Consider the following 23,936-nt stretch of genomic DNA (forward strand, 5'->3'; position numbering starts at 1 on the left):
TGAATATTATATTTCTCGTTATTGTAAAGTTGATTTTTTTTGTTGTTAAAATTAAATATATAAATAATCATTTCACCCCTAAATTCATTTTTTTTTTATTTTGTTATCTACTGTTTTAAAAAAAGTAAAATAACTTGAAATATTTACGAGATTTGTTGAATTCTATCCATCATATAAACATATTAGACTTTTATTACTATCTACTAGTGTCTATCAAATATTTGTTATTGATATAATATGAAATTTTGATATAGTTTATAGATATTTTGTCAAGTTTATTATTTTTGATAAATTTTCTTTAAAAAACTTAAAAAATTATTTATAAAATATTGTTTATGTTTTTAAAACTAACTATTTCTTCTATTTACTAAAAACAAAAACTACCCACGAGAGATTAAGGGATACATGCTTAATTACCATCAAACATTCATATTAATAAAAACCGTGTCATTTATTCACATGAAATGGGTCAAAGCGAGCATAATTTAATCAACATATAGATGTGTTAGTTCTTCTATTATAAGTACTTACCTTTTTTTCCATGAGTGATTATACACATAGACATTTTAAAAAATAGCAAAATAAACTAAGATATTTACAACATACAACAAAATTTTGATATATCTATCGCTGATAGAATATAAAATTTTGTTATATTTTGTCAATTTTGACAATTATTCATTTATATATGCATTCCATCAACTAGTGAAATATATTTTTTTCATCGAATAATTTTAACCTCTATCAGTTGAAATAGTGAGAATTCACGTTGAACTACATTTTTTACTGTCAATTAAGTTTGAGATAAAACGACGTGATACTACCAAATACATATCATGTGTGACTAAATAAAGCACATTTTTCCGAATGAGTGTAAGATACTTTATGGTACACATTTAAGTAATTAATATATAATTGAAATTGAAAGATAAAAAAGAGAAAAAAAAGTATATTCAATTTAATGAATGAATTGATTATAAAATTGTGTGGAAAAAAAATAGGGATGTGGGAATTTTGTCGGCGGTTCTTTCTTTTCAACGTTGGCTTTTGTTGATTCGGGCGCCCGATATTCCCTTGTCACAGCTCGCACGTGATTCCCACTCTCCAATTTCCCATACTATCCCCTCCAACCCTACTTCCCTATGCCCTTTTTCGTCTTTTCTTCCCTTCTTTTATCCTTCTTCACGAAACCCTAATCCTTTCAAAACGTTGCCGTTTCGATAACTCTATTAACCGATGTCGTTTTGGGGTTTTGGGGGTTTTGTATTAATTTAATTAAGTTTAGTTTGTTTTTAAAATGGAAACTCGGAAGGAAGTCAGTTGGAGTAATGACTGTTTTTGGGATGAATTTTTTTTTTACTAAATTTCATGTTTAAGAATGGAATGAAGAAGAAGAAATGGGTTTTGTGTAAAAATGAAAGAGGAGGGATTTTAAAGTATTAAAAGTTTTTATTGATAAAGATTGATAAAAGAGGGAACCTGGAAAAAGCCACTTTGCAGCTACTCCAAACCAGTGTGTATATGCAGTTTTTTCTTTTTTGTATCGTATCATTCTATCTTTCATACCTCCTTCTTCACTTCATACCTATCTCTTAAGTTTTGGCTGGGTGCTGTTTCAGAATACTCTCTCTGCTTTTGCTTCAAACCATTTTTATTGGGTTTTTTTTTTTTTTTTCCCTCCCCTTTCTTTCTCACTTTTTTCAGTGAAACACTTTAAGCTGTGCTGTTAATGGTGTATTGACTTTAAAGCTTTTTTCCCACTTGATTTTGCTTCTGAAAGGTTTGTTAAAAGGCACTTTTACTCATCTTGTTTTTGGGAAATTACTAGAACTGATGTGGGTTTTTTTTCCTCGTTTTATTTTATCCTTCTCATGTCTACTTTCTGTTGTTTTTGTGCTATTTATTTTATTGTGTGGAGTCCCATCTATAGTTTTTCCACCTAGTATTCTTGTGTGGTGGTGCATGTGAGTGTTTTACTCTTCTGGGTCCTCATGTTTTTGACTGTTTTCTCTCTTCTGCTCATACTTTAGTGTCTATCGTTTAAGATTACCGCATTTTCATCATCTGGGGTTTTTGTTTTGGATGATTTAGGAGATGGGTTGTGCTTAGATTTGAGTTTTGTTGTACAGGTTGTGGAAATTTTTTGTTTCTTGGGTAGAGGAAAAAGGGTTGTTTCAAAGCAGAGAAAGCTGTGGAGTGAGTCATGGCGGGAGGTGCAGCACCGAAAGTAGAGGAGCCTCAAGCTCATCCACCGAAAGATCAGCTACCTAATGTTTCTTTCTGCATTACTAGTCCACCTCCATGGCGTGAGTGTTGCTTTTTGCTTATTTTTTCTTCCTCCTTCCAAATTGAGTTCCATTTTCAGAACATTAGTTCGATTCTTCTGAATCTTGTAAGTTTTGCGCTGCTTAGCTGTTTTTAGTTCTTAGAATTTCTTGATTCATCACCACTGTGTATTGATTGCTGCCAGAAACTTTTATTTTATTTCCATTCTCCCGGTTTTCCTCTTTATTTTGTTAGAATCTGCTGTTTGGAAAGTAAATTTGTATTACTTTGTAGACGAATCTGACCGATCTTCTGATCGCATTATCTTCTAATTTTGTCATGGGAATAAAGCAACCAACCATTCCTTTGTTCACCTCTTTTACGCAAATAGTAATGTTGGGCTTGTTGCTTTCCTTCTTTTTCACACAGAATTGGAATCCGGTTTAGGCACATCAATCTAGTAGTTTATTGCACTTTACAGATTAATTAGTTTCAATCTTTTCTTCTTCCACTTTTCCGTGGATTCTTGTTGTATTATTTTATTTTTATTTAGCATCCATTTGATTTTTAATCTTTTCATTGATGTAATGCAGCTGAAGCTATACTTCTTGGTTTCCAACATTATCTGGTGATGTTAGGCACGACAGTTCTGATTCCTTCTTCTCTTGTTCCTCAGATGGGTGGTGGATTTGTAAGGCCCAACTGAAACTTTTGTATTATTTAATTATTGTTCTATATCTATGTTTGCTTTTCTTTTGAATGATGCTCTTTAACAACCATGTGACTGTAGCTCATTATTCTTATAGGAGGAGAAGGCAAAGGTTATCCAAACCTTGCTCTTTGTTGCTGGTTTGAACACCTTGCTACAATCACTCTTTGGGACTCGGTTACCAGCTGTAATTGGAGGGTCGTATACCTTTGTACCCACCACTATTTCAATCATCCTTGCTGGTCGATTTTCTGATACGGCTGATCCTATTGATGTAATGTGAACTAAATCCTTCTGGGAAGTCTAACTCAATTGTTTATAGGTCAATCTGGTGAATATATTAATACCTAATGCTGGACATCAAATACCGTGTCATTCATGCTACAAGGAATGCTCATTTGTCCAGTCAATGACTAATTTTTACTGATGAGAGTTTTCTTCAATAGCATTAACCGTGCGTTTCATTTGAGGATGTTGACATTGCTTTGCTGGTTCATTCAGAAATTCAAGAAGATAATGCGGGCTATCCAGGGTGCTCTCATTGTTGCTTCAACCCTTCAGATTGTCTTGGGCTTTAGTGGTCTGTGGCGTAATGTTGCAAGGTTGGTCCAGTCTAGATTATGAAGGACAGTGTTGTAGTATAATAACAACTTGGAGATTGGGAATTTTTTTTAGGTAATTGCAACTATATAGCTGCCTGACAGGTGCTTTCTTGGGATATGGATGATATTCCATGGACTTGGAATATTATTTTTTGGTTAGTTTGTTTGAAGCAAGGGAGACATGGATGACATACTCAATTCATTAAGTTTGCACGTTTGAGGCTCAAGAACTTAGTTCTAAGATGTTTTCATTTTTTTTTTTGAAGTTCTTAGGCTACGGATTGATTCATGTTACATGTTACTTGGAGTTCATCTTAATGATACATTATGAATTTCCCTTCAGAATTTTTAGTGACCTGTCCACTGTACAAGTCTCAAATTTCACTTTGGTTATCTTTTCCTTTTTCAGGTTCCTGAGTCCACTTTCAGCCGCCCCTTTGGTTTCTCTAGTTGGCTTTGGGCTTTTTGAGTTGGGTTTTCCTGGGGTAAGTCTCTCACACTTCTGCTCCGTGAAATTTTTTAAAAATTGTAATTGTTATTACGTTTAATTGCAATACATAGAGATCCCTACAGTCTTTGGATACTTCTTCACTATAAGGGGGCTGACATTTATCTTGAATGTTAGGTTGCCAAATGTGTGGAAATTGGACTGCCGGAGCTTATCCTTTTAGTCTTTGTTTCACAGGTATTTCTTTTAAGCAAGTGTATTCAGTGTTTTCTTTATAATCCAATTCTTTCACCAGGAAGATAGTTACTTTTCTTCTTCCCTCTCTAGTAGCAATATGCAGTATCTGTGAAGCTATAATCTTGTGTACTTCTTGTGCAGTATTTGCCTCACATCATCAAATCTGGAAAGCACCTATTTGATCGTTTTGCAGTCATTTTCTGTGTGGTGTTAGTGTGGATTTATGCTCATCTACTGACAGTTGGAGGGGCTTACAAAGGTGCACCACCTAAAACACAATTAAGTTGCCGTACTGATCGCTCTGGCCTTATAGATAATGCTCCATGGTGAGTTATGACCTCCTAAGATCAATATGCTGAACATGAAGTTACAATCCTAGCTTTGGATGTTGAAGTTAGAATCTTTTGATATCATATTTCTAATTGCTTGGAATATCTTGCCTTGCCACTCCATTATTGCATTGGGTTTTGCTTCCTGGTTCAACAATATTCTTAACATGGAATTTGCATTTACAGGATAAAACTTCCATATCCATTTCAATGGGGAGCACCCTCTTTTGATGCCGGTGAAGCTTTTGCCATGATGATGGCGTCATTTGTTGCTTTAGTAGAGGTTTGTTTTCTTCTTCTTGATTCAATGGTCGTCTGTAACTGACATGAATTCATCCATTTCCTGATTTCTTCATCTTCTTCCTTGGAAATTGCTTGGTTTTTTTGGCCTTTTCAAATAAACAATGCCTTCGAAAAGTATCTTTGATATAATTGACAATACATTTGACATGATCTTCTTTTCCTCCCTTGCCCCATGTCAAATGCAGTCCTCCGGTGCGTTTATTGCTACATCCAGATATGCAAGTGCAACTCAGCTGCCGCCCTCTATTCTCAGTCGTGGTGTTGGCTGGCAGGTAATGTAAAATTAGCTTATGTGTGTAATATGAAATATGTGACTCATAGTTGCATGGTGGTTGAAGATTTAATCTGTTAAGTTATTTTATTGCGGTTTGATATGACCTAAGGACTGGGCCACCTGGAAGAAAAAGGTTTAGGAGGATGTAATAAGAAATTTGCAAGCAAAAATGTTTGAATTGGCTACTAGTTTACATAGCTAGCAGACACAAACACTTATGTATCTTTATCATGAAGCACACACTTGATACATCACCTTATTTTTTCTTAGTAACCGAGTATTGAGCTCTACTCCGCTTTGCCCACCCAAAGCTAGCTCTAGGAGACAGCAAAAGTTTTCAATTATTAAGATTTCCCTTTGGAGGCTTGAAAGCAGGACATTTGAGGGCCATGGGGGTATTTAAGGTGGAAGAATTCAGCGAGTTCAAAGTTAGATCATGTCAAGCCAAAATTTCTGTACAAAGGTGTTTAAGCAACAGGATGATCTAAGGCTCTTAAAATGGTCTTTTTACGCTTTTCTAGGTGGATGGGATACTATTGAGCCTTGTTGTGAGCAATTTTTCATGCCTGGTTCTCGTTATGACCTATAGCTATGTAGCTGGTTTGTGTTGTAATGAATAGCTTTATGCTTTCTATATGACCAATCAGTATTGTTTCTCACCCCTTCAACTTATCTAAGCAATTGTTTTTGACCCCAGGGAGTTGGAATTCTGCTTTCTGGGCTGTTTGGAACTGTGAATGGATCCTCGGTGTCTGTGTAAGAGTTTTTGCTGCCTTGAGCAATATACCTTGGTCAAGCCCAAAAGTTGTTTTTTCGCCCTTAAGATTTTCTATTGCCTTTTGTATTTTAGTGAAAATGCTGGTCTCCTAGCGTTGACCCGAGTTGGCAGTCGAAGGGTTGTGCAGATTTCAGCTGGATTCATGATATTCTTCTCCATTCTTGGTAAGTTTCTGATGGATTTTAGTGCACTTTTCAGTCTGAACTCATGAGTTAGAAGTTGGTGACGACCATCAGTCCATCTATTCTTATCATCTGTTGACTTGTAGGGAAATTTGGAGCGGTTTTTGCATCCATTCCAGCCCCCATTGTTGCCGCTCTGTACTGTCTTTTCTTTGCTTACGTGGGTAAGCATCCGTCTTTGATAAACCGGTTGATAGTCAGAAATGCAATATTTAAGTCATCTTGGTTGGTAAACTATGCATTTTGTTTCAGGCATGGGAGGTTTAAGCTACCTCCAATTCTGTAACCTCAACAGCTTCAGAACAAAGTTCGTATTAGGCTTTTCCATCTTCCTGGGACTCTCTATACCACAATACTTCAACGAGTTCACAGCCATTAATGGCTTTGGTCCAGTCCACACAAGAGCAAGATGGGTAAGAAGGGATTTCCCCTTAATTTCTTATAATCACCTCTACTCCACTCCATGTTAAATTCTGATGACATTCTTCTCTCTTCTGTTGCTACTCTGTAGTTCAACGACATGGTCAATGTTCCATTCTCTTCTGAGCCATTCGTTGCTGGAATTGTTGCATATTTTCTCGATAACACGTTGCATAAAAAGGATGGTGCCATCAGGAAAGACCGAGGCAAACACTGGTGGGACAAGTTCCGATCGTTCAAGGGTGATACAAGGAGCGAAGAATTCTACTCTCTGCCTTTCAACTTGAACAAATATTTCCCATCTGTGTGATTTGTTGAGATCTTCTGTCAAATGCTGCTGCTGCTGCTGCTGCTTCTTCATTCAAATGGGTCTATGGAAATTAAAACGAGAAGATAGAGTCATTATCTTTTTTAATTTATTGCAAGTAACATCTGTATCTTCTTCTTTACTCTATAGGATCACCTTAATTAATAACTTCATTTAATTGCTTCTCTTTTGTATATCCAACGAAGAGGTGGATTTCGATGTGTCTATGAAAAACAAACGTCCCTTCTATTTTTTACCCCTTCATAATCTTCACTCTTCTTCCCCTAACTATTCATATATATGCTTCACCTCAATACTTACAATAAAAAAATCATTAGCTAACATGGATGTAAGGCTGTTTGTTTCGAGAATGTGAAGCAACGGTCACCAAAAGAGGTGCACGATGGTTTGTTTCGATCACAAGAGAAGGGTAAAGGGGTTGATGTGAATTGTGATAACATCATGTAAAAGAGGTCAAATCATCTATAAATGGGAAAGGACTAAGGGAGTTTGTGATGTGTTGATAAGAATAGTAAAATGCAATAACTCATTGAGGAGACTAAGGCATGTGTGTCATTCTGTATTGGCCAACAGAAAAAAAGAAAAGAAGAGGGAAATGTTTTAGGTTCTAGTGGTTAATATTGAAGGTGACCAGACAAAGGAACCATCTAAAAATTTAAGGCATTTCATTTAAATTTTTAGGTGAGAGGGCAATTCAAGTTTGAAAAGGAATACCATTTTGACAAGTCAACCACTCTAATATTCAAGAGGCCACATTGACCTACCCTACATAAGGGACAATTATATGAAAGTGAATGGTCACAAGAGAATATTCTTACATTTTTCATCACTTTGGAGGCCTTAAAATCTTTTTCTCAATCCACATTATGATCAAAATTGTAATTGAGTAGCACTTAGGCTTCAAACCTTATATAGAATTCATGTTTGGTCTTTGCATTGAAATTTGGCTTCAAGTTGTTTGGTACTTGAGTAGGATTCCACCCTTTGAAGAAATAAGAAAAATGTGTTTAGATTTAGATCAAAACTCTTTCTACTAATAATTCATCGGTTTGAATACTACTTTCGTTTATGAACTTTCATACTTGATTCGTTTTAACTCATTTTGGTTGACTTTCAGATTTTCTTTATAAATAAATTTAAAATCTTTCCCAATTCTATTGCTCAAAATATTTCACAACACCTTGGATATGATTCTACTCGAAGACTTTTGATAAGTGTCTTCTTTTATATATTTTGAAGTTATTTATGAAAATTTGTAATGGAAACAATAAAAATCGATACAAAGATTTACGTAATTTAACAATATGATGGATCACAATTTTATTATTAGAGAGAATATTAGATCGCTAATTACAAAGTCACCTCTAGAATGAGAGATTTTATATTATACGTTCCTCTAAACCCTAACCAGGACAAAAAAAATGTAAATAACGTAAATAAGATAATTGCGAATATAACTTACGTTTAGGATTTGGAGAGACTCGTGTTTGATCATTTTTAGTGTCATATTATAAATTCAAGACATTCCAAAAGAATTGAAAAGAAACTATTTACACCATTTAATTGCCATTAATTCGGAGTTTAATCATCTTTTCAATCATATTTGATAATTTTGATTGAATATATAATGTTTTTTTTTTCTTAATTCAATTAACCAAACTAGAGGTCTAATAATAGATTATTATCTATGACACTTCAATAATTCCTTCTAACTAAAAAGATTCCATCTACTTGTGAGTCACTCACAATCAAATCTTAAAGGCAAAGAAAGAATTGGAATCATATTAAATTGGATATGCATATTAACATGGAAGTTTTGAAATGGATAAATAAAGAAAACAAAAAACGTAAACCGTAGAGAAACGAACACGCTGACAACAATTTATTATTAGAGAGAAAAATATCAAAATACAGATTCAAAACATCAGTAAAGCTAAACCACTTCAAAACCCTAATATCAGAATCGTAAATGACATAAACACGATCACAACTTAGATTTCAAACTGTTGTTCGAAACTCAAATTTTCATAGAAGATTTGTCAATTTTGAAGCAAAAGATTGATAAGAAATGAAGATGCTTTTTTTTTTTAAAAAAAAGAAAATTTATTGTGGAAGAAGAAGGCATTATTGCAAAATAATGTGATAAGAACATTCTCTTCCATGATTACTATAAAAGGCTAAACAACAGAATAAATCAACTTTAAGCATATGGTGAGTTGTGACTCATTTGAGATCAAACACTTCTTTCAAGATAAGAATTGATGAGTTTACATCAAAATTCAATCTTTTTTTGGTATCAAATTACTTGGGTATCCTTCAATTCTTCCATTTGGCTTTGGAATGTATGCAAAAGGATAAGGTCAAATTGGTCAATATCAATGAAAACAGGGCCTAATAACAAAATACACCAAACCCTAAATATTCCTTTGGTTTCTCTAGGTATTTAGTTCATGGGATTAGGGAGGTCTTAGACTAAGTAAAGCCTAAAGTTGGAATTTTGCATTTGTATATCATTAACTTTTCGATATTATTCATCTTTATCTACTCAACTATACTTTTGAACTAGTTTCAAGTTAGTTTATTCAATAGTATGTCAACATCTGATTGTAAGATTATGGAGCAAAAACTCATGCAAAGTCAAGTGTCACGAAGATGGCATCGGGATGTTGTAGGAACCTTATGTCATGATGTTAACTTAAGTAAAAGAACAAAGTCTCACTATCTGAGATGCCAAGTGTAACACGTCTTTAATGGTACAACGTTGTTAACCTCAAGCTAGAAGTGCATTCAAAAGACCTATTTGATGAAGTGAGAGCATTAGTGAGTGCATGCACCTCAACGTCCCTAAATGTCTTCTTTATGCAAGGCACCAAACTTTGTATGAGAGTTTGAGTAGCCTATACATCAATGTTGCAACCTAAGTTATCGAATCATAGTGCTTTGAAGTCAAGTAGCCATTATTGGACTCCTTGAAGTGTAACCGTGAGGACCATTCGTAATTTCAATTATAATTAAACTTGCAGTTGCAATAGATTAATCACAGTCTTTAGTTTTTTTTTTCTAGACTCTTTCCTATCTCTTTGCTTACGAGTAGAGAAAAATACATCTACGTTCTTGTTTGTTGTATCGTTGAACACAAATATTCAAGCTACTAACTTGTAATGCTATCTCATGTCATCTCAAAAGTCAAGCTTTTCTTCTGCTATACAAATCAATATCACAAGCTTATAGATTTTCTTCCTTTATGTTAAACTTGTGGTATTTTAGTAACTTAAGGATAAAAATGTACAAAAATATATGCATAGTTCCAAAGCCAAAGATGCTCATTTTATGAAAAAGATAAGAAGGAAGAAACAAGAGGCAGAGTTAAAGTCCTAACAAAATTCAACAAAATTCAGAGCTTTTGGTTTTGACAGAATGGTCAATTTTTCTTCTGAAAGGTCCCATCAAAATTAGTTGTAAACTTATCAAACAGTGATTCTTTTTTTACCTTTTGGTATGATAAAATATCAACTTCCTCAACTTTTATTTAATTATAGTTTATGTATTTTTAATACACTTTAAATTTAGTCATTCAAAATTAACCTTTACAAAAATTATTTATACAATGATAACAATATTTACGTCGAGAAGTGTTATGTGTGAACGTCAAGAAATAAGGCAACACAAATAAGAAACATCAAGAAAGGTGGCAACGTAAATTCTTTTTTCCGAAAATTCTTTTTTTCTTAACGTTTAAAAAACATCAATAAATTAGAATAGATATTACTTGACGTTTTTAGAACATCAAAGAAAAAGTACTTTTCCTTGACGTTTAACAAACGTCAAGAAAGTTGAAAATTGACCCACTTCCACTTTTAAAAAAACGTCAAGTATTTAAAATGACAAACATTAAGAAAGTCATTTTTTCTTCCTTCCAGTAGTGTTATAGTAAAAATGCTAATAGAAAACAACAAATGGTTTAAGAACTATTTTCAAATATAGTAAAATGAACAATGATATATTAATATCTTTTATCATTGATACATACGAATACATCTATCAGTGTCTAACACTATCTATAATGATATATTGTAAAACAATTTAAAGATGTTTTGCTATCAATAATAAACTAGTTGTGAGAGATTTATTAAAAATATATAGACTAAAATAGTATTTTAAATTTTTTGGAAAGAGGTACATAAAACTAATGTATAAATGGAGCAACAACAACCTAATAAATTCATGAAAAGGAGAAGAAGAAAAATGGTACCCACTAAATTTTCAATTCTTGAATGAAGAAAAAGTTGAATATATATATTTTTTATTATTGTTTAAATGTCATAAGAAAAAAAAAAAAGGTATAAGATATTTGTTGTAATATTAATTAATTAAATTTATTGCATTCTTCTCTTACTTTTTGGTATTATTGGTTTGGGCATTTTTAGCCCTTCCCTTTTGCAATACCTAACCCTCATCACATGGCTCCTTCTTCCATACCTTTTTCTTGGACTTTGACCAATCACATTTCTTCATATTCTAAGTTTTTATTTTAACAAAATAATATAGAAGTAATTATGGCTAAATTAAAACACCCATGCTCCTAATCAATTTGTTTTTATTTTTATAATCTTTGACGAGATTGTTCGGGAACTATTTCGTTTGTTTTTGTTTCTAGATTTTGAAAGTTAGTTAAAAACCTATTTTTCTTTTAATATCTTAAAAAGAAGTTGAGATTTGAATCCATGACCTTTTGTTGTCGACGGTTGAACTGAGTTCATATTTGCAAGAATCTGCATGTTACTTACATACAAGACTTTTTGTTAGATTTTAAAAATAAAAATAAGTTTCTAAAAAAATGCCTTTTTTAGTTTTGGAAATTTAGTTTGATTTTAAAAACAAAAAATAAGAATCGTACGAAATATTTTTAAAATAGAAAAGAAAAAACAAAATAGGTATGGAATGATGTTTTAATTTTTTTCTTTTTTGAAATGTAGAAAAACTTAACAAACTTAACAAACTTAAAAACGAAATTGTTATCAAATAAATCTTAATTGTTCTAATTTTAATTTGAAATTAGTTTAAATCGTGTTATTTATTATTACTATTATCATTAACAATACGCAATACATGAAATGAACCCTCTAACTTCAACGTCGACAATACAAATTAAACACAAACTAAACTATACTCATTTCAGCCTCTGGATACCTATTTAACAATATACAAAAATGGCTATTCCAAACAAACAAAAAATAAATAAATAAAGTGGTCAACAAAATTTGACTGTCACTGACCAAAGTTGCTTTTAACATATGATAAGATATATATATATATATACATATTACATTATAATAATGTATTTGTTTAGTGTAATTGAGTACAAAAGATTACTACTTTTCTTAGAATCATAAATTATTAGAAAATCTAAAAGCATTGAAGCAACTAATTAAGTTATATATAAAAGTAAATTATCTTGTAATATATATATATATATTTTTATAATGATTCAATATTTGAATAAAAGAAGAAAAATAAAAAAAAAATGTAGACATCTGAGCATGTGAAGAAGTGATTTCAAATAAAAATTTTGAAGCATGTGAGAGTTAGTTATTCTTTCCATAAAAGCACTTATTTTTCTCATTTTAAGGATCATGTCTCTATTTTTCTCTTTTAACATCATACCTTATAGTAAAAAGTTTCATACAACGCTATAATTCTTTCCACTACTCTTTTCTTCCTTTTCTTTTTCTTTCCCATTTATCTATTTCTTTTCTAAACCAAATTCTACCAAATACTTACAAAATATAGTCAAATTTCATATTCTATCCATGTCAATAGAAGTTTATCAATGTCTAATGTCATATATATATATATATATATATATATATAAGAGATATTTTTAAATATAGACTTGTATCAGTGTCTATCATTGTCTTATTAGATATATTTATAGAATTTAAAATTTTGCTATACATACACATGTATTTGTCTAACGGTTCATTGATACTTATCATTACTCCTACTTACATCTTACCTTTTATCATTAACATTATCAATAATATATATTGAACAAATCATTTTTCAAAAAGTGATTATTGAGAGGGAGGATTGGACCTACGAGGAGGTCGATAGTACATGTTTGATATTGGTTAAGTTGTGCTATTTTGCCTTTAAAATGTTAAATATTTGAATCTTTCACTACATAACTACGTAATAATATATTTTTAGCGATTAGATTTATAATTTAGCCCAATACCGATACATTCCCTCTTTTATAACTCATAAACTTTGTCAACGTGAACGTAACTAAAAGGTAATAATTGAAATATATGTTTTCCTTTGAGGTTGATGGTCAAAAGACTCAAAACCTCATATTTGTTAACAACAGTCTAAATGTAACTCAAACGTCAAAGATAGATTGTTTGATCCACTCCATATGTAATTGTTGAACATATGAGAAAATATCATTCTGATCCCTAAATTTTGTGTTTAGTATTCAATATATTCAAAATGTTACGGATTTAGTTATTAAGTTATGAATTTAAGTTTCAATTTAGTCCATAAATTTCATAACGTTACAATTTATTTGTTCATATATTTCAAGGTTTGTAAGTCTTTCTTTTTACTTCTTAATACTAATTTTCAATCTTTTAGTGTTTGAAATTCCATAAATGTATCTTGGTTTGATTCTCATCAAACTAGAGAAAATTCAATCAAGAAAACTGAAAAGGATAGCAATAGAAAAGAAAAAAAGAGACAAAAACTGACAATAGGCTTCCTACCACTTGAACAATACACAATTTTTTTTTCCCAAAATCAAGAGCATGGCAACTTTTTCTGTCATATCTTACAATCTCAATGATATTGGCAAATGAAATGCCCACCAAGAATTATACACAAACGTGTTCCATTCTCTATTCATCTTTTTACACTTTACCATTCTTATCGGTAAGCTTTTATGCTTTATTCCATATATTATAATATCAGGGTTTCATTTTTCTTGATCCATTAAACAAACCCAACAATGGGGGTTTGTTGTTGTTGTTGTTTGTTAAGTACGATTTTAATGTATAATAAAACCCTTTAATGAGTAGAAAATACCCAGAAGAAGAAGAAGCTTTTTGGTTAGTAAGGCTGAGTTTGATGGAACCTTTAAGAAAAAGGGTAAATTTCCTTTTTGAAAGGGGGAATTGTTTGTAATGAATAGAAAGAGTTTGTAATGTAATACATAACCAAAAAAGCAATAGATGAACACCATTTGATGGGACACCACTCATTATACTGTTACTAAGGGGTATTTTCTTTTTTGTTTTTTTCAACCTTGGTTGTTTTGTTTCATTCTTGAAGCTATGGAATTGATGAACTTTATCTCTAATTGCTTTATTAAGATTTGTTTTTACCCTTTTTCGAAAGAAAATTCTCATTGTCTGTATGTGGTGAAGGAGATGGGGATTAATGGGTTGGATTTGGGAGGTACCCACAAGATTTTTTTTTTCTTTTTTTACCTCCAATTCTGGTCTGTTTTCTTATGGGCTACTTGAAAACTACTCTCAGTTATGCAATCCAAGGAGAACCACTAGAAGTAGAAGATTGAAGTCTATTTTTCTTTTTGGTGTTGTGGGAAATATTTGACATTTTCTGAAGGAAAAATTTGTCTTCTTTTGTGGTCCTGTGGAATCATAACTTTGAGAGCATGACATTCAAAATGTATACATCCCCATTTCATTTATTAATATTCATATATTCTTTTTCATTTACAAAGTGGTGGTCTCAATTTGAATTGATGTGTGGAGAGGGGGTATAAAAAATACCCAAATGAAAAGAGAAACTATTGGGAGGTAAAGAGAAAGAAAAGAGAAGTGATGAGAGAGAATGTATTCATCATGTAATGTGTATATCAAGACTTGAAGCTGTATTTTCACCTTTGGCACCAGATCCTCTGTTCCTCTACCCACCCAATCATAGCTCACCACCTCATAACTTGTTGGACAATCTTGCCCTTCTTTATCACCTGAGTGAGTAGCTTTTTTTTTTTTTACCCTCAATGATCTATTAAGCAGATAAGAATTTAAGGCTGCTGGTGAATGAGTGTTTCTTAAGTGGCTATAAAAAAAGATTGGTTCTCTTCACAGCCCCTCCCCTCTTGCTTTGCTCATTATCCTCATATCTCCCACAATTTCAGAGAGAACTAGAGATGGGAAATTGTCAAGCCATTGATGCAGCAACACTTGTGATACAACACCCAAGTGGGAAAGAAGACAAATTGTATTGGCCTGTAACTGCTAGAGAGATTATGAAGATGAATCCTGGTCACTATGTTGCTCTTCTCATCTCTACTACCATGTTTACACCAAATGAAAGTAATAACAACAATCAAACAAGCAATGAAACCAGTAGTAATTCGGTTCGTTTAACTCGAATCAAGCTTCTTCGCCCAGCTGACATGCTTGTTCTTGGCCAAGTTTACAGACTCATCACTACTCAAGGTTAGTTTTATCTATCTTTCTTCCTCTTGTTTCTGTTTGTTTTGTCATATCCAACTTTTAAAACTCTTGAAATATCTCTTTACTCTTAAGCTTTTTAGGATTAACTTGAATTAATGGCTTCTTTGCTCTGGTTTTCAGAGGTCATGAAAGGTTTATCAGCAAAGAAACAAGCAAAAGTTAAACAAAGTCAGTTAGAAGCAGCTGATAAGCCAGACAGAAGGAAACAACGTACAACCAGAAGTTCAGATGCAGCAGCAGCAGCAGCTGGAAGATCTGTTTCTGAAGATCAAATTCAGGTGAATTTTTAACAAACATCCAAAGGAATTTTTAATTCTGAACGATGTTTTTACAACAAATGTTGTCTCTATTTTGAACTGAGTTAAAAACACAATTCTTTCTAAATGAATTGCACAATCTTTTTCCAGGCTAACAAACATGAGAAAAACAACCGACCAAGGACAAGTACGTCGACAACCTCGGCCACAGCCAGATCAAGAACATGGCAACCTTCATTGCATAGCATCTCAGAAGCTGGAAGCTAATCATTTATGTTTCCTATTTCCCACATGCTATTGAGAGACAGGGTGGCACAGATTGTCCTAAGGCTCTTTAAGCTTCTCCTAAGAGGAAAAAAAAAAAAAGCAAAAAAGGAGAGATAGGCCAAATGAGCCTTTTAATTCAAGAAAAATTCTTCACCAACACGTTACTGATAATGATATTAGGATGGTGGCTGTAAAAGAGTTGTTTAAAACTTTTTCTTCAATCTTGGGGGAAAAAAAGAGAACCAAAACTGTGTGCATAAGAAAGCAGGGTGGGTATATAGTGAAAACCAGTTGAGATTCTTCAAACATCTTTGTAAATTCATAGTCTTTTTCACCAATTAAATGAGATTTGAGCAGAAAAAGATAGCTCAGTTTTTTTCTTCTTCTTATTACCATTCTGATTATCTGTCTGCAGAACTGACAAATTCATGTGATTCACTGTTGTTTCTGTTTTACACCTTTGGTTTATGAATTATAATCTCGTGAAAAAAAAGGTTTAATGGTTGGATTCTCTATTAAGTCGAGGTTGAGCTCAAAAAAGCAACTTCCCACTTGCTTTAATGCTTACAACTCATGAGGAGCACAGTTGAGTTGATGTGGATTTGCATCACTATCATCTCAAGTTTAGCTAAGCATTGTACGGTATAAAGTCTTTTCTAACATCTTTTCTTGGAACTAATCAAATAGATTAATAATTTTGTCCCATTCTTTGATTATGATTCATAATTACCAAATGGGTTAATTTTTCTTGAAATTACCATCTGTTTACCTATATTTGTAAACTATTTGTTGGTAACTAGTTAATTCTTTGGAGCAGTTCATAAATCAAGAACAGTAAGTTGTTCTTTGTAAAAATGAAAGTGAAGATATAATTAAAAAGTAGAAAAAGAAAAAAAAAACCTAAGACAGAATGACTCATGTATAGTGCAATGTGACATTGGCCTCATGCATAGCTACAGTGAAATTACATAATTGAAGGCTAATTGGGATGTGATGGATTGCCACTTCATTCCTACAACATTAAGTATATAAAACTTTTAAATTCTACCGATTCAACATGCGATTAAAATTGAAAGATTCAAACGTCTAACTTCTTTAATTTAAATTCATTCTAAAATTTAATTATAAAGCTCTAAAATTTCAAAACTAAATAAATTAAGTTAAAATTGATTTTTTTAGTAAACTTTGAAAACCTCCTCCAATGTCAAGATACGTAAAGATTTGAACCATAGATTTAACTACTAAATGGTAAGAAATTATATAGAGTTAAAGTTATATACTTAATGGAAATAGAATTGTGAAATTACAGATAAATGGCAACAAAAAGTTAATCTTTTTCCTAATGATTATAATATTGGTTTTGATAGTCATTAATTGAAGCATTATTAAAGGTAGATTTTTTATACTAAGAATATTCCATCTTTTAGATGGGTTAGAGAATTGATAGTGATTATTAACAAATTTGAATAAGAAACAAAAAGTTATACGAATGACTCGTAATACCTTTAGTTTGTGACGCTATTAGCATACTGATGAAATCGATGAACTAAATATTTTTACTCTTAACAAATTTGTTGTTGTCTATTTTGACGACATATTAATTTAGAATCTTTTCTACTCTTTAATTTCCAATAGTACTTTAATAATTTAGCCTTACATCAAGTTTGTATATTCCTTTACCAATCCCTTACAATACTTGGAAGGTCCTTTTTCATGGATTTCATACTTAGGTTGGAAAATGACAGTGCACTTTCTACCATGTAAAGAAGACTTTCAATGTCTTAATCTTACGATAAATTATTGTATGTTATGGAATCGACATAAAAATTTACATGTTAGCTACATCTTCAAACACAATTTATTATTAAAAAGAAAACTTCAAATAATAAATTGAAATACGCTAGTAGAGTTAAAAGAGTTTATACAATGTACCTCTCAAAATGCTAAAAGTTATATATTTTCGTAACTCTAAAGGAAATCAATACTTGAACATTCAAAGTGTCAAGTAACATATTCAAAAGTTTGGACGAGATATATAATTAGAAAAGGTGAAAGGATGGAGAGGAAAGAGACAGTTGCCATGCATGCACACAATCAAACCTTAGGACAAAAGGAAGGAGTAAGATATAGTGGAATGTGACAGTGCACTCGTGCATAGCTATAGTGAAATAATATAATTGAAGGCTATATATGTGATGGATGGATCACCACTAAACACACTTATAAGCCCAAAAAAATAACACTGTCATCATTTTGGGGCATATTTTTTGACCTTTGATGCAATCATTAACTTAAAAACTTTAAAATAAGAGGAATCTTCTTCAATACCCAAAGACATCATTACATAAAGTTGTATATATATATATATTGGGCTTAAAGAAGGGCAGAGCAATTACAGACCATAGGAGAAAAAGCAGAAGATTCATAACTTTTGTTTTCTTTTTAGATTTTGTTAAGTTATTGCTCCACTTATGAGATTGCTTTTTTATTATTATAGAAACAAACACAAGATCATCACCACTTAGTAGGTGGAGACTTTAATCTTAACCTTTATCTTTGATTCTAAATCATCATATTAATATTAAAGTGAAGTTGTAAATAAGATCTTTCAAGGAAGTCTATACTAATATTTTGAAAAGTAAGTTTTTGATAGCTAGAAATGAGTAGACTTTATTTGGTAACCCTTTGGTTTTTGTTTATTCGATTTATGTAAAAGGGAGATTTGTTTTTTTTTTAATATAGCAAGTGAGATGTTGTGATGTCTTGAATATATTATCTAACTCTTTCTATAGACATTATCTTCGTATTCGTATTGTGTACTAAGTTGTTTTCATAATGGTAAAATTGTTTCTCCCTCAATCTGCCATTATCAACTCTTCTAGTTCTTATTCTTTGTTTTTGTCATAACATGGATTATGGATATTTGAGCCTCAAACCTCAAAAGAGATGGAGTACATTTCAATTTTCACTTTTTTCTAACATTTTTTTCTTTGGTTTTATGACCTTCTCTGTCATATCAGAGACCTCATTTCTCAAAAAAAAAAAAAAATTCAATGAAAAGCACATCAATGAAACAAAACAAAAACAAAAACACCTTTCATACTCAATGAATCAAGACCACTAGTTTTCTCACCTATCAATTGATTGCAGCATATCCTCTCTACATAACGCTACTAACTAATTGATAACAACAATAATTGATATCCATTGTTATGCCAAGCTGTTTCATATTGCATTTTGCTTGTCAGTTTCATCACACAAGTTTTTACTTCTCTCTGTTACAACAGTATGGTTGACTGTTTCTCTACAGGCAAAAACGTTTGTATTGAAGCTTGTAGCCTATGGTCATCTAGACTAAGCTGAAAGGTGTTTTGCTTTGTTGTTTCACACGTGTGTGTTCAAGAGTTCATATTGCTCTTATGGGGACATAATCCTTATTTGCTTTCTCATTCTTGTTTGAGAGAAGCGTTAGAAGGAGATGGAGGAGAGCTCATTCGTAAGTGTAGCTTTAAGTAAGTTATTCTGAGGGGATCTTGACTAAGAGTTAGCTATTTGTGAGTTACTGTAGAGGAAATCTAATGGATAAATACCTTGTTCTAATAGCTTGACTCTTTCTTTAACGAAGTTCCTTTCCAATAGGCATAGTCACACTACTCCCATATGAAGTGTTATGAAATCACCAAAGACACAAAAAACATTAAGAAAAAGAGAGAGAATCGACACATATATGTTATGTGATACACTACTAGCAATGTGTTATTTATGTTTCCGAGATAAAGAGAAAACAATATTATTAGTAAGAATATTACAAAATACAGAGTAGCGACACTAAAGTTAAAGAATTTATGTTGTGTACATCTCTAAACCCTAGAGTCATCAATGTATATAACCATAAATAATAAAACATATTGAATACTGATTTTAACTAGGTTTTAAGGACGTTGTCCCCCTAACCCCCTCCAGTGAGACTCCTCGTATGTGGTTGTTTGTAGTGTTAGATAACAAATTCAAAACATTCCAACATCAACAGATAGATTATATCACATCGAGCTGGGTTGTCAATCTTTGCGTTGTTGTTTAGTGTGTTATAACATTGTGTCTAATTTGTGTGAAATCGATAACTTCACCAAAATAGGTCATTATAAGTGGAGTTTCCCTCTTTTTTCTTTCATTTTTTTTTTTTTTGACATGAGGGGTTGGAGCAGAAGAATAAATATCAATAACTTCATGTTCCACAGGTTATGAGGCATATCATTGGTGAGTCTTGAATCTCATTCACTGACTCCAGCTGTTGGATAAGAATAATAATTGAGATACGTCTCATAATTTAGCAGATCTTGTTCTCTTCCCATCTAGATCCAAATTTCAAGATTGCCAAAGATCAGAAAGAAAGGACCAATAGCTTTTTTTCATGGCAGTTCTGACACAAGAATTTGTACTTCTTTCTACAACTTTGAATGTGATTTACTGTTTGGTCAACCAATAATAAAGAAAATTATCATTTGAAACAAAACAGTTTCTTCACATATAACAAAAAAAAAAAAAAAGCAACTCATTAATGAAATGATGAAAACAGCTTATGGTCTGATCAATTGAATAGAATAACAATACATCTCTTTCTGCAGTTCTTATGTAAGGTTTTAAGCTCACACTCAAAAAATTTATTGAAGCTCAAATTGCTGTTATAGTACACTTCATAGAATAGCAAACCGAATCCGTAAGTAGTGAAGAAAATTGTAACTTTATCAGCTCCTCGTGCACGATATAACAGTTGCAATCGACAGAGAGTTGTTCTCAACTGGTGTGTTCTTAGTCACTTCCTTTAATCTCTTCATGCTTGTCAAGTTGGCTGAAATTCCCCTTCTGTTTGAAGAGTTGGTTGTGATGATGCCTGCAGTAGAGTCGATGTTCGTGCGCTATGTAGTTCGATGGGCTAATCACACACCCTCCATGTGAGCACCTGAAGCAAGCTCTGTGGTATGATTTACTGTCAACTGCCACCTGAAGGAAGAAAGACAACAGCAAGTTTTCAATTTAGCAAACTAGTTTTAGTGAAATTTGAATAGTGCCTTACTGATTCAAGCATTACGTCCTCGATCAAAAGGTCAGAAGTTCAAAGACTCCAGACTCGTTTTAGCAACTTTGAGGAGTAAAATACCCCAAATCTCGTAAAGGAAATTGAGAGATTACACTGTCTTAGATCGAGGAGACAAATATATGTTTATAGGATCTTGATACTTGATAGGATCAAATACTTATTCATTAGTTTGACTAACAATGGAAAGAGAGCGAAAAAGGTGAAAAGTAAAATAGTTTGGGAGAGTTTGAAGTCAATGTGTTGATGGAGTCCTTTTGTGAACTTGTACAGGAACAGACCTCATGAACTATCTCTACTTGTATTTGTATACTTTCGACAAATAATCGAAACCTTTCTTATTTTTCTTTGTGGGGGTCTATCAGGATCACACTCCTCTTTCTCTCGCATGCAATACACAAACAGACGAAAAGAAAGCTATTCTAAGCCAACAGTCAACCACCCTTCCGAATTTGTAATTTCCAAATGTATCATATTGTCCTAAGTTGAATTTAGCTATATGGAAATTATTGCACTGATTCATAACATAAGCATTGGAAGCAAGTAAAAGCTTACAGACATTTAAACGGCATAATGAACATTTACCTTCTCAATTGGATAAACAGTTTTCTTGCAAGTAACACATTTATCTTGAGTTCCAGCAAATAAACTTGACAATTTGCTGTTGGTTTGGACCTTCAAACATAAATCAAATTTAACTTTCACGTTTTAATAACAATATCAAGTTGTTAGATACCAGATCATAAGTATTGATTTTAAAAGATAAAACTTGGAAAAAACGAATAAAGCAAAGAAAAAAAAAACCTGATTGGTAGATCTGTCTGTTCTAACAGTTCTTGGAGTAGCTAAAAGAGAAGAAAGAAGAATATTTATAGACTGAACAAGCAGAAGCCATTGCAAATGGTTGAACAAACAGCCAATTACCTTCAAAGCTTTTTTCTAAGCTTCCAGTCATCTTGAACAACTGATCAAAGTGAGGTTTGCAATACAATACACCCTCAAAGGAGGAGTAATTGAACAACTGGAGCAACAGGAAAATAAAAATGAAATTATTAATAATAATTGATATTGGTGATGGTGGTGATGTTTCAAGTTACAGATTCCAAGTCAACCTAAATATAGTTCAACTAGTTGAAGATTCAAATCTCTAATCTCTCATGTTAAGTCTCTCGTGTTATTGAACTCAAGAGACAAACTATGACCTTACTTGAACAAAAACAGTTCTACTTCTATAGGTTGTACAACTGTGTCTTTGAGTTCTAATGCACCAACAAACGTGATCTTAATACACACGAAATCTTAGTTAGCAAAATTCCTTGTCGGAGAAGCTTCACAATTACAGACTCGAGAAATCAGACCCTTATGAGATATGGGAACCATTTAAGATCATTATGAAATCCTCTCCAGGAAAATTTTAGCCAAATTACAATACTTGAAGCATTCCAACAACGGTGTTTTCATTAGTCATAGATAAAAATGGAAAATAGGATCATTTTACATCAGTTTGAGACACAATCTTGATATCTTGAGCAGGCATACATCAATATAATCTATTCAAAAAATCTATATGGTCAGAATTGAACAAATAATCAGAAATCAATAAGGGTTCTTATTCATTCAACTTTCAATCTCAATCAACAAGCATTGAAGACGTTAGAATGTTTTGAATCTGTTATGTAGCACTCTAGATAACCAAGAACGTTGGTTAGAGGGGTGCCTTATGTAAACTCTGAAACTCTAATTTTCCCTTTAAATCTGATATCTCAATATTTTCTCTCTAATAACAAACAAACCGTTCACTCCCTCTCTATTTGTGAATCATGTATTGATTATTTGTTTTCTTTTACGTTGCTTCTGTTTACCTTTGATTGTAGATTTCTTAACATGAGAAACCATTAAGAATGAAACATATCTGTTTATAGAAGAAGAAGAAGAAGAAGAAGGAAGATTAATAAAAAAAGAGATACCTTTAGAGTGCTCTTGCAATGGTGGCATCTGAAACAAGCCTTATGATAAACTTTGTTATCAGCAGTAAGCTGATCAACCAAATAAACAGTCTTGTCACAAGCTTTGCACTTTTGGGTTGTCCCTAAAAAAGCCATCTTCATAAAATTTGAAGGATTCAAAGAAGAATATGAACAGAAACACAAACAGAGCTGAACTGAACTGAACTATCAAGCTGAGAATAAGATCAGACTTCAGAAGGGAAAGAAGAAACAGAAGATCTTTCCTTTGCCCTTTTTATGTGTTGTTTCAATTTCAAAATTCAGTAAATTTCCTCTCTTAGTCAATCCAAAATCCTGAGTCAGAGATTACAGCTCAGGCACATTTTGAAATCTTGACCAATAAATTTCCCATCTAAAACAGCCGTTTACTACATCATTTTACACGTGTCGTCTCTTTTATTTGCTCAAAAAAGTGAAGTTTATGTACTAAGCAGTGGATTAATGTTAGGTTTCAATGCAATTTTTATTAGTATAAACGTTATGTTATTCTTCACTTGTAATGGAAGTAACAGAACCAAGTTTCTCAGTTACAAAGTCTTTTTTAACCAAAGATCATATTGATTAACCTTGAGTTAAACTTTTAGAGGTTCGGTTATAAAAGTGGAGAGATGACTTGTTGAATGAATTAAAAAGGTATGATGGAAGATGAGAATTTTTGAATAAAAAACTATATGGCTTTTGAGTAAACAAATGTGGTGACAGATAAGAAATGCATATACAAGGAATTCGAGAGAGTGTATATGACAACTTTCAAGGACTATAAACATTTTAATTTGTTGAGTTCATGATTTGACATATCACAAGTCTTCAAACTAATTATTTTATGCAAATACAAGGTGTCAAATTCAATATCTTGTCCATTGAATTTAAAGCTAATCTCTTCTCTCTCTTCTTACAAATTAAATTAAATTTTACATTATTTGAAATAATTCACTTTACATTAGACTAAT

At 32.2% G+C, this 23,936-nt stretch overlaps 3 protein-coding genes across 6 annotated transcripts; 2 read left to right on the forward strand and 1 right to left on the reverse strand.

The window, feature by feature from the left end:
- The first annotated feature begins 1,291 nt into the window (after positions 1-1,291).
- LOC101211155 (nucleobase-ascorbate transporter 6) lies at positions 1,292-7,118 on the forward strand. Of its 4 annotated transcripts, none has more exons than XM_011660092.2 (15): positions 1,292-1,513; positions 2,130-2,306; positions 2,859-2,956; positions 3,072-3,248; positions 3,476-3,576; positions 3,986-4,061; positions 4,202-4,261; positions 4,403-4,587; positions 4,777-4,873; positions 5,079-5,165; positions 5,865-5,923; positions 6,018-6,109; positions 6,214-6,291; positions 6,380-6,540; positions 6,639-7,118. In XM_011660092.2, exons 2-15 carry the CDS (start codon positions 2,204-2,206, stop codon positions 6,855-6,857), a joined length of 1,593 nt encoding a protein of 530 aa, XP_011658394.1. In that variant the 5' UTR covers positions 1,292-1,513; positions 2,130-2,203; the 3' UTR covers positions 6,858-7,118. The 4 variants fall into 4 exon arrangements, with proteins under 4 accessions (XP_011658394.1, XP_031743176.1, XP_011658471.1 ...); XM_031887316.1 differs by lacking the exon at positions 1,292-1,513 and adding an exon at positions 1,522-1,540; XM_011660169.2 differs by lacking the exon at positions 1,292-1,513 and adding an exon at positions 1,562-1,780.
- A 7,561-nt stretch (positions 7,119-14,679) lies between these two features.
- Positions 14,680-16,268, forward strand: LOC101211887. Its single transcript, XM_004138077.3, has 3 exons — positions 14,680-15,343; positions 15,482-15,639; positions 15,769-16,268. The coding sequence occupies exons 1-3, from the start codon at positions 15,052-15,054 to the stop codon at positions 15,883-15,885; spliced, it is 567 nt and encodes a 188-aa protein (XP_004138125.1). The 5' UTR covers positions 14,680-15,051; the 3' UTR covers positions 15,886-16,268.
- Positions 16,269-20,420: 4,152 nt separating this feature from the next.
- Positions 20,421-23,292, reverse strand: LOC101212133 (LIM domain-containing protein WLIM1). Its single transcript, XM_004138078.3, has 5 exons — positions 22,948-23,292; positions 21,905-22,001; positions 21,785-21,825; positions 21,566-21,655; positions 20,421-20,886 (listed from the first exon to the last, which is right to left on the reverse strand). The coding sequence occupies exons 1-5, from the start codon at positions 23,086-23,088 to the stop codon at positions 20,695-20,697; spliced, it is 561 nt and encodes a 186-aa protein (XP_004138126.1). The 5' UTR covers positions 23,089-23,292; the 3' UTR covers positions 20,421-20,694.
- Between the last annotated feature and the right edge of the window lie 644 nt (positions 23,293-23,936).

Source organism: Cucumis sativus, chromosome 1 (assembly GCF_000004075.3).
Source record: "Cucumis sativus cultivar 9930 chromosome 1, Cucumber_9930_V3, whole genome shotgun sequence".
NCBI lineage: Eukaryota > Viridiplantae > Streptophyta > Magnoliopsida > Cucurbitales > Cucurbitaceae > Cucumis > Cucumis sativus.

Excerpts from the sequence above, each read along its gene's own strand:
- LOC101211155 (XM_011660092.2), top strand. The coding sequence starts at position 2,204 with ATGGCGGGAGGTGCAGCACCGAAAGTAGAGGAGCCTCAAGCTCATCCA. Across the intron at positions 3,249-3,475 it reads ATACGGCTGATCCTATTGAT|AAATTCAAGAAGATAATGCG; the intron begins GTAATGTGAACT and ends TGGTTCATTCAG. Across the intron at positions 4,874-5,078 it reads CATTTGTTGCTTTAGTAGAG|TCCTCCGGTGCGTTTATTGC; the intron begins GTTTGTTTTCTT and ends TGTCAAATGCAG.
- LOC101211887 (XM_004138077.3), top strand. The coding sequence starts at position 15,052 with ATGGGAAATTGTCAAGCCATTGATGCAGCAACACTTGTGATACAACAC. Across the intron at positions 15,344-15,481 it reads CAGACTCATCACTACTCAAG|AGGTCATGAAAGGTTTATCA; the intron begins GTTAGTTTTATC and ends TCTGGTTTTCAG. Across the intron at positions 15,640-15,768 it reads TTTCTGAAGATCAAATTCAG|GCTAACAAACATGAGAAAAA; the intron begins GTGAATTTTTAA and ends ATCTTTTTCCAG.
- LOC101212133 (XM_004138078.3), bottom strand. The coding sequence starts at position 23,088 with ATGAAGATGGCTTTTTTAGGGACAACCCAAAAGTGCAAAGCTTGTGAC. Across the intron at positions 21,826-21,904 it reads CTTAGAAAAAAGCTTTGAAG|CTACTCCAAGAACTGTTAGA; the intron begins GTAATTGGCTGT and ends CTTCTCTTTTAG. Across the intron at positions 21,656-21,784 it reads CAGACAGATCTACCAATCAG|GTCCAAACCAACAGCAAATT; the intron begins GTTTTTTTTTTC and ends TTATGTTTGAAG.